At 36.5% G+C, this 10,296-nt stretch overlaps 2 protein-coding genes across 2 annotated transcripts; both read left to right on the plus strand.

Moving 5' to 3' along the window:
- The first annotated feature begins 1,031 nt into the window (after positions 1-1,031).
- Positions 1,032-4,270, plus strand: LOC308410162 (uncharacterized protein). Its single transcript, XM_080903327.1, has 2 exons — positions 1,032-2,251; positions 2,595-4,270. The coding sequence occupies exons 1-2, from the start codon at positions 2,009-2,011 to the stop codon at positions 3,471-3,473; spliced, it is 1,122 nt and encodes a 373-aa protein (XP_080759453.1). The 5' UTR covers positions 1,032-2,008; the 3' UTR covers positions 3,474-4,270.
- A 656-nt stretch (positions 4,271-4,926) lies between these two features.
- LOC308410058 (sentrin-specific protease 2-like) lies at positions 4,927-8,658 on the plus strand. The gene is made up of 8 exons (XM_080903148.1): positions 4,927-4,957; positions 5,046-5,168; positions 5,830-5,895; positions 6,017-6,105; positions 6,776-6,881; positions 7,079-7,184; positions 7,333-7,394; positions 7,488-8,658. The coding sequence occupies exons 1-8, from the start codon at positions 4,940-4,942 to the stop codon at positions 7,578-7,580; spliced, it is 663 nt and encodes a 220-aa protein (XP_080759274.1). The 5' UTR covers positions 4,927-4,939; the 3' UTR covers positions 7,581-8,658.
- Positions 8,659-10,296: the final 1,638 nt, after the last annotated feature.

Here is a 10,296-nt window from a genome sequence, read left to right on the forward strand (position 1 = left end):
TTACAATTTGTTTTCGAAAATAACAAACACCACAAGAGGATGGAACCAGACGAGTACAAGATTTTGGTTGCATATAAACTGAAAGGCGAGTATCCAGCGCTTTTCACGAAGAAAGAGAAATTTCTTCTCCGAAGAAAAGCTGCTATTTACGACATTGAAGGTAATAACTGCAACTTTGTAGCGTTTATAAATGTCATCAATACATATATATTAATACATATACAATGGCATAATGTGTAGTCTTAATTTGCACTAACCGATTTAATTAGCTTGACCTTTCTTTGACCTAGTTAACCCCGGTTAATAGGCACATGTGCGTTTATTAAAGTAAAAGTTTTAAGGTTTGCTATTAAGTAGACAGCGTTAACTAAGAACTGTTTTTGTCCTTTTATAGCTTAACTACAATATATTACGTCGTAATTACTTTTGGAGTGGTATGTGCCACACCCATTTACGCAGGTGTACCCACTGTTATGTCTTTATGTCTTTAAATTACATATGTGGAAAATTACTGACAGCAGGAAATTTGGAATTAAACTACTTCGAATTGATATTTGTATTAAAAATAAATCCATGATATCTGAAGGCCATTAGTCATAATTACTTTACACACCCATCACTTTTTTTAGTATCAGTAATACAGTCTTGTGTGTGGCATAATCTTTTTGGTTTCTGAAGTAGTCATACTGTCATAAATATAGAGAACCAGTCCAATAGTCACCCCCAAATTATATCACATAAATAATTGATTCATTACATTCAAGATGTATTGTCATGACTTTTACCACATATAGACCTGTCGTGGTTTAAACAGCTATAATAAACTTTTCTATTTTCTTGTTTATGTTTAGGGGAGCAGCTGTTTTACTGGCGCTACAAAGGCACAGACAAAACCATAAAGACAACGGTAGTCTGTGGGGCTGATGAGGCAAACACAATTTTTTCAGATTTTCATGCCAGTCCTACTGGGGCCCATTGCGGGCAAACAAAAAAAAGAGAAGCCATTTCAAAGCGGTTCTACTGGCCAGGGATGTCAGTCGACATCAATAATTGGGTGGGTACTCCAAAACAAACTCTATGTAATTCGACTACAGCTAAATTATTTTAAGAGGAACACAGCAATGTTTCTGTATCTCTCAAAATAAGTTATGTAAACCTTGATCATCAACTATTGTGTTTGTTATTGAATTGCTTTTATTTTTGATTAGGTTTCACAGTGCGCACTTTGCCAGGCAAGTGCTGCAACAATTAAAAAACCAGCAGAATACATTCCGATAAAGGTTAGTCATCGACCATAGCAAATAATCACATTTAATCACACAATGTTTTCATTGCTTAGAAACCTACTGATTATATACTTGAAAAAATTATAACAGTAGACTAGCATTCTGTGTAATTTCAGTATTATTAACTTAACTATGATTTTCTTTTTAAGGTCTCTCAGCCATTTGAACTGGTTGGGATGGACCTCATTGGAAAACTTACTGAAACCAACAATGGACATCAATACATATGTGTTTTTATTGATTATTTTACAAAATGGCCACAAGCATACCCTTTAAAGTCAAAATCAGCCGGGGAAGTGACAAACTGTCTCATAAAATTCGTCCACCAGTTCGAAGCCCCGAAAAGGATTCTTACTGACCAAGGCAAAGAATTTGTCAATTCTGTAAGTACTTTAGTCTTTGGCAAAAATATGTGAACTCATATTTGAATAATTTTTTGAAAATGGTTAATTTTCTGGTCTTTATAAATCTGTTGTTGAGATATTAGTATGACAGCTGTTTATTTAAATTCTTATTGTAATGTGCTTATAGCCAGTGTATATAACTTTATTTTGCAGCTCAACAAAAGGGTTTGTGGACTGTTAAAAATTAAAAGAAGCCTCTGCTCCCCCTATCACCCTCAAACGAATGGGCTGGTGGAGAAAATGAATGGCACCATCCAGAGGTAAATTCTTGGAGTACATGTTATACATTTATGGGGGTTCCCTTCAAACAAAACATTAATGCATGACATTAAACTATTAAAAACTGTAAATGATCTTTCATATGAATGTCTTCTATGTGCTTTCATTGTCAGAGCCCTGTGTAAAGTCATTGGCAACCAACCACAAATGTGGGATGAGTACCTGGATGCTGTAATGTTTGGACTCAGAACTAAAAAACAAGTGACCACCAAATACTCGCCTTACTACCTAATGTTCGGCAGAGAGGCTCGCTATCCTTCCGAAATCCCAGAAGAGTTCATGGTATGTCTTTTTGTCTGTGACAAACTACACGGAAATCCCACACAATGAAACTTTTTTAGTTTTTGAGGCGCAGGCAGATCAGTTTCAATGGATGCTATGTCACCGCCATAAAAGGACAACAACACTGAATATTTCTATGGATTGTTCCACCCCTCAATAACAGTTTTCTTCATGTCCAATCAATCCCAGGATACACTGAAGTTTTGCCAGAAATACATTGTGTCTTAAAACCTTACCAAAGACACTTAATGTAAATTTTCACTGTATTTCTCAGTTCTTTTATGTATTATCTGTGTATCTTACACAAATTATAGTAATGATAGACATGTCTTTTGATTCAAAGGTTGATGAGACTGTGGAAGACATTGTGGGGCAGGAGGAGGTGTCGGAAGACATTCAAAAGCATCAAAAACTGTTGGAACTGGTGAAGGACAACGTGGTCAAAGCTCAGGAAAAAACAAAGGGCAAAATAAAAATGATGAAGAGAGATGTCGTCTTCAAAGTTGGTGACAAAGTTTTAAGAGCTAACATAAGAAGCCAGCAGAGGAAAGGGGGGAAACTTGAAGCAAACTTTTTAGGCCCTTACATTATTACAGCAATCCAAGGTAAAAGTGCAGATCTTCAGGATTCCAATGGGACAATCATTCCAAAAGTAAATATTGACCAACTAAAGTTAAGCAAAGACAGCATGCCAAGAGTGCCACACCGGGGTTTAAAGAAAACAGCAGCCACATTACTAACAGCACAACCAGGTCAAGCAGCACCAGCATCTGCTCTAGCTTCACAGGCTACAGCAGCACCAGTGGCGGTAGCACCAGCACCTCCTCCTAGAGCTACACAGGCTACAGCACCAATGGCATCACTTACATCACTACCAGTTCAAACTAAACATCCATTTCCAGTTCCACAAGGTATACCAATAACGGTATCAGAACCAGAGTCAGGAGCAACAGCACAGAAAGACAACGAACCACCAGAACCAGCCACAAGTGCTACAGCACCAGAACACGCTACAGCTCTACAAACCGAATCCAAAACAGCAGCCGACCCAGCCTCAAAGACCATAACAGCAGACCAGGCCTCACAGACCACAACAGCAGACCCAGCCTCACAGACCACAGCTCCAAATGCTACAACCACACAAGCCTCAGCTCCACAGATTACAGCCCAGCAATCTACAGCACAAACCATAGAACCAACAGTTGCAGAGAAATGTAAATAAATATAATATTTTTTTATTTTTTTAAAAAAGGACTTTTGTTCCTATGACAGTGTTTGTTTCATTACTCTGTAGATCATGGCATAGGAAATTTTACACCTTTAAAAAGATTTTGTTAGGTATATTTCCTAACAGAATATTTAAATTTAACAATATGTTAATGCTTTAAAAAAACATTCATGGGGCAAAACATTATAGAAAACTTGTAAAAGGATGTAAGCCACATGTGTAAAATTACACAAATGAAAAAGTGAGTCCTTCAAAACTGTGAATCTTTCTTTTGTTGTTGTGTAACCCAGAATGTTCATGATTGATATTGTACATCTGATGTACACTAAGAGTGAAAAGTTTGGACACACCTTCATTTTAATGTTGCTTCTTAATTTCCTTGTCTATTTTGTAGATTCATTGTTGATTAGAACTCGAGGCATCAAAACTATGAATGGACACATATGGAGCACTAACCCTAACACAAATGATGTAGTAAACCAAAAAGTATGAAAGAACCAAAAATATATTTTATATATTAGATTCTTCAAATTAGCCACCCTTTGCTTTGATCACTGCTTTGCACACTCTAGGCCTTCTGTCAGTGAGCTTCATGGGGTAGTCACCTAAGATGATTGTCACTGCATGAAAAGCATGAACACACAGAAAAACACTGAATGGGAAGGTGTGTCCCAAATTTTGACTAGTAGTGTATGTTCTTCATTTTCTTCTTTTCCAAAATTGCTGTCATATATGCTGCTAGTGACATAGAATGCCCACTACAAGAAGTATATTAATGTTGTGATGATGACTGCCTGCCAGCAACAGTTCGAAAGATCAAATACTCTAAGACGCTGCTTTTAACAGCCCAAAAATTGACACTCTATTTTACAGATAATAAAACTAGTTTTGGAGGAGAAAAATAACATTTTTCCAGAAAAGGTTATGTAATAGTAAAGGCCACAGGTGCAAGCCTTGAGCCTGAGTATTTTAAAATATAGTCATGTAGCTGCAACTAAACATAATTTTAAAAAATTGTTGTAATAGGTGTTTTTGCTGGAAAAAGATATGATAGGGGGCAAGAGCATTTCTATTGCTATGTATTTAAATTTCTTTTCTTTTATTAATATGAATTTATTTAAATTTCTTTGTAGAACATTGTAAGTGTAACTTTACCCCCAAATAAAAGCAAATTTAAGTTCTCCTTTTTTTTTTTACAAAATACAATGTTAAACCATGTGCCCATTTTATCAGCGTCTTAAAAGTATTTACCCTGAAACACGTCTTTTGTCAGACAACTACATAAGAAATTATGCATTTGAAATTTTGATTTACATTTAGTCCTGCTGACTTATCTCTTTTTCTCATTACTTTTTGTAGATATAATGGATGCCTGGGCTGGAAAGAGTCCTCACATTCTACTCTCCAGAATTGGTGCTTACAAATTATTCTACTGGCATATCCAACAAATTGGTCCAGACATGGAGTTGGAAAGTGAGGTACATTGATCTTTACTGACAACAATGCAACTATCAGTGTTTTATTCATTGACAACAGTTAACAAATGTTTACATTTTGTATTCGCAGTCTATTAATGCATATCTTGAGATCATGGTGAGACAATGCAATCGTCATAATTCAGCAAAAGCAGCATTCATTGATTCATTTTCAATGACTGCCATTTGGAAGAGAAAAGCTCCAAGACTCAAGGTAGGTATCTCTAGAAAGAATCTTGTGTGTATTGTTTAAGTACCTCTGATCATATCCACATCCAGATTTAGATTGGATAACAGCTTATGCTGAAAGAATAAATTGAGACTGGGGTTAGTAGATGTGGATAGTTTATCAGACTTGACAGTTCTCTTTTGTTCTCTGCTTGTCTGGTTTCCTCCTCTTTTTGTACACACTCCAATCAATGCTTGATTTGAAATTTTCAAACATTTGGGCTAATATCTCTTTTGAAATCATCAACACTGCTTCATCTCTTTAATAGGTACCTTTTTATTATCAAGTGATTCTTACGTCACTGTTAAAGAGGCTTAAGAAAGCATTAAACATTATTATGCAGATGGTAAAAGGATCGCATTGAAAATGATTGAAAATGAACTCCATGTCCAAAAAAAATCCTTAGAAAGACCTCTATTAGTCTTGGAGGAAGTAATGTGCAAAACCACTTATAAAAAATATAAGATAGTCCAGCTTCTTGCACAGGTTAAAGAAATGAGGGGTGAATCATGGCTTTCGCACAGTACTTTATAAGTGGATGATATATAATATATCATAAATTGCTTTAATAAAAAAGGACTCTAAACAACATGTTATTGCATTTCTTTCTGAAGTGAATATTTTTATTGTTTTGTTTCAATTTAAGATCAAACCCATGGAGCATGAAGTCATTCTGGGAATTGTAAATGAACATCATCACTGGACATTAGTGGTAAAAAAATAATTGCATTTACAATATTCATCAAATCAGTTTTATAAGACAAATGCATGGCATGCAGATAATCTTAACTCTTGAATTATTACATGTAATTCTCCACATAATTTTACTGTAGGTCATTTACCCACAAGAAAAGAAGTCACTGTATCTTGATCCACTCGGAGAAACTAAACAAGGTATCCAAAATTGTTTGGAATCAACAAGGTAAGGATAAATGTTGAAATTTATTTTGACCCTTTATTAAACGCTTTGTTGCTGTTGTTATTTATGTGTTTATTATGACAATTATAAGTATGATGTCAATCAAAAAAAATTAAAAAAAAATTGGCACTCAAAATTAAAAAAATAGCAGCAACAGGTTTGAATTTTTGTGTTGGCCTTCTGATATTGTGGTGTTATGGGTTAATTTTGCCTTTAAAGAGAAGTCTCCCCATGTTTCAATGTTTATTTGAGGACCTGATGTCTGTATGAGATGATGTTTTTACATTAGAAAATATAGCATGGGGAGAATAATGTTTAGTAGTTGCATAAAGTGTTGCGGAGGTTTAGCACTAAAACATCAGACAAATGTCTAAAATAATTTCACATAGGTTATACATGTGTGAATTTCATCTTTGCTCCTCCTCCACATCTCTTCAAAGTGTACTGTGTAAGTGATTGATTTCTATATCATGGGCGGAAACGGGAAAAAAAGCAGAAGTAATTGTCCACGGAAATGCGTTGTAGACTTTTAAAAAGTAATGATTTTAACAAAACATGTGGTCAGTTCTTAACTTGATGTTCAACAGACACTTAAGCTCTCCATACTGTTCACCTTCTTGTGTCACCAAAATTTTAAAACATGTTATTTGTTTTTATTGTACTTGTCTTTCAGGGCATTCATGCGAAAAAAAGGATGCAACGTCTCAAGATGGACTTGTGACACAGTCAAACACCCAAAACAAGTGGACGCTACCTCATGTGGAGTCTTTGCATTGAAAGTACGAGTCTTAACCGTAATACATACATATATACGAGAATATTGGAAATGTTGTGTTGTAATAAATGTTAATGACAGGAAAAGGAATATAAGATAATTACACAATAAAAGAAAGAAATTGATTCACAGGAAACAAATTACTATAAAATAACATTTACGATATTAGCCTATTTAGTCATCTTCGAATCTCTTTTTCAGTTTGCTGAAAAGATCTTGCGAAAAGAGTCAATAGACTTTCTGTCTACAAAAAAGGCCATAAACACACACAGGCTGCAAATTGCCACCACTCTTCTCCTAGAGACAGGTAACTCATTTTCCACCATTCAGTGTTCTCACATCATGAATATTTTCATCATGATGGCTGTAGAAACAAACCATATAGTTGTTTGAATGAAGTAATAAGTGCAGTAGGTAGTATACTCTATGTGCTATTTTTTCACTTTTTAAAACAGATGACTTGACAAACATCTGTCATTTCTGCGGGGAAGAAGAGCATGAAACTGACAACAAATGGGTAATGACATCAAGAAAGACTGCTAAATGTTATGATCAATTCCCATAAATGAAATTTTAACATTGGGATTTGTAATTATTTATTTTTTTACAGATTCAGTGTGAGATGTGTTTGCGGTGGTTCCACCAGCTCTGCGTGAAAAGCCCACCACCAGAAGATGTGTTTATTTGTCTCGCTTGTACATAGTTGACACTAAAGGTCCACAGCTAGTGTTCTTATGGCACACATTGTCGAGAACACATATCTACATATATAGATGTAGATGTTAAATTAAAAAGTCTAAAAAACCAAATGGTCTCCAAAGTTACTGTAGTTATTAGTTATACTGTTATTTATTTTGCAAATAAACTCTTTCGTGATAGCAACGCCAAGGTGCATTATTGATGGGGGGGGCACACATTTTGGCAGCCGATGCCACACAGCCTGATAAAATTTGTATCCCTCCATAACTTTTGCTGTGAATGAGACATGGTCTCCAAAGTTACTGTACTTATTGGTTATACTGTGACTTATTTGGCAAATATACCCTTTGTGATGGCAAAGGCAATATGGATTACAGATGGGGGGGGCACACATTTTGGCAGCCGATGCCACACAGCCTGATAAAATCTGTATCCCTCCATAACTTTTGCTGTGAATGAGACATGGTCTCCAAAGTTACTGTACTTATTGGTTATACTGTGACTTATTTGGCAAATATACCCTTTGTGATGGCAAAGGCAATATGGATTACAGATGGGGGGGGCACACATTTTGGCAGCCGATGCCACACAGCCTGATAAAATCTGTATCCCTCCATAACTTTTGCTGTGAATGAGACATCTTCTCCAAAGTTACTGTACTTATTGGTTATACTGTGACCTATTTGGCAAATATACCCTCTGTGATGGCAAAGGCAATATGGATTACAGATGGGGGGCCACACATTTTGGCAGCCGATGCCATACAGCCTGATAAAATCTGTATCCCTCCATAACTTTTGCTGTGAATGAGACATGGTCTCCAAAGTTACTGTACTTATTGGTTATACTGTGACTTATTTGGCAAATATACCCTTTGTGATGGCAAAGGCAATATGGATTACAGATGGGGGGGGCACACATTTTGGCAGCCGATGCCACACAGCCTGATAAAATCTGTATCCCTCCATAACTTTTGCTGTGAATGAGACATCTTCTCCAAAGTTACTGTACTTATTGGTTATACTGTGACCTATTTGGCAAATATACCCTCTGTGATGGCAAAGGCAATATGGATTACAGATGGGGGGCCACACATTTTGGCAGCCGATGCCATACAGCCTGATAAAATCTGTATCCCTCCATAACTTTTGCTGTGAATGAGACATGGTCTCCAAAGTTACTGTACTTATTGGTTATACTGTGACTTATTTGGCAAATATACCCTCTGTGATGGCAAAGGCAATATGGATTACAGATGGGGGGGGGGGCACACATTTTGGCAGCCGATGCCACACAGCCTGATAAAATCTGTATCCCTCCATAACTTTTGCTGTGAATAAGACATCTTCTCCAAATTTACTGTACTTATTGGTTATACTGAGATTGATTTTGCAAATAAACTCATTCGTGATAGCTTCGCTACAAAGTGTAAACCGAGTGTAAATTCACTGGAGAGCGACGTGTTTCCATGATCGCATCTGGTTTTACAGTATTATAGTATCAAAGTCTTTTTCTAGACAAAGTATTCCCAGCAGGTTATTTCAGTGTACATTATAAGGTAAACTGTCTTCCACACGGCACATTACAATATCACGAAACTAATATTAAATTCATCGAGTCTGCTGTTTTCCAGCTTTTACTCTTTATCGCGTCGACTGCAGATCAGTGACAAGTAGCGTACAGAACGGAGCTGGGCAAGTGGCTCCTCCTACTTTGCGCGCTCCCGTGAATGGGGAAACAATTTTTGACGGGGGTAACTACTTTGGCACAACACCGGATTACTTGCGTTGCCAGCTACTTCCGTGCAACTGATATAACGTGGGGGGGGGGGGGGGGGAACCCAAACACATTTATGCCTTTGTTATTAGGCAAAGGTATGCATTTATGGAGCTTTAACGTTTCTTGTAACCGAATTATGACGCTTATCAGAAGGTTGCTTTCAGTGTGTAGCGCAGTCACGAATGACTACACGCATCACGATGGAATAATTAATGCCTACAGGTTTAGTATGTCTACTCTCGTTGTTCATATTTGTTATAAGACTGTCGAATAGTACTTAAAACAATAAAGACCTATTGTGCCAGTATCACCATGACTCTTTCTTGTTTGTTCAGAATAACGACTGAGAACATGGCGTTACCAAAAAGTGATTGTGGCCTATAACTTGTCACTGAAACAATATTTCGGCTTCAAACTTGGTGGATATATTCCAGAAGGGTTACATGTGATATATTATATCCCAAAAACTCTCCAAGAACTGCTGAATAACTTGTACAGGAACAATAAACTGATAATATGCCATTTTCAAGCTGCCAAAAAGTGATTGTGGACTATAACTTGTCACTGAAACAATGTTTCTGCTTCAAACTTGGTGGATGTCATTCAGAAGGGTCCTATGTGACATATTATATCTCAAACACCTTCCAAGAACTGCTGAAAAACTTTTAAAAGAACATTAATACCGATAATATGTCATTTTCAACCTGCCAAAAAGTGATTGTGGCCTATATCTTGTTAATGAAATACTAACAAGGGGGGGGGGGGAATAGGTGGCAATCACTTTTTGGCAGGCTGAAAATGGTATATTATGGGTATTAATGATCCTTTAAAAGTTATTCAGCAGTTCTTGGAAGGTGTTTGAGATATAATATGTCACATAGGACCCTTCTGAATGACATCCACCAAGTTTGAAGCAGAAACATTGTTTCAGTGACAAGTTA

This window comes from Rhamphochromis sp. 'chilingali' (genome assembly GCF_963969265.1).
Source record: "Rhamphochromis sp. 'chilingali' genome assembly, chromosome: 14".
Classification (NCBI taxonomy): Eukaryota; Metazoa; Chordata; class Actinopteri; order Cichliformes; family Cichlidae; genus Rhamphochromis; species Rhamphochromis sp. 'chilingali'.

Excerpts from the sequence above, each read along its gene's own strand:
- LOC308410162 (XM_080903327.1), top strand. The coding sequence starts at position 2,009 with ATGCATGACATTAAACTATTAAAAACTGTAAATGATCTTTCATATGAA. Across the intron at positions 2,252-2,594 it reads AAATCCCAGAAGAGTTCATG|GTTGATGAGACTGTGGAAGA; the intron begins GTATGTCTTTTT and ends TTTGATTCAAAG.
- LOC308410058 (XM_080903148.1), top strand. Across the intron at positions 6,106-6,775 it reads AATTGTTTGGAATCAACAAG|GGCATTCATGCGAAAAAAAG; the intron begins GTAAGGATAAAT and ends CTTGTCTTTCAG. Across the intron at positions 7,395-7,487 it reads ATGAAACTGACAACAAATGG|ATTCAGTGTGAGATGTGTTT; the intron begins GTAATGACATCA and ends ATTTTTTTACAG.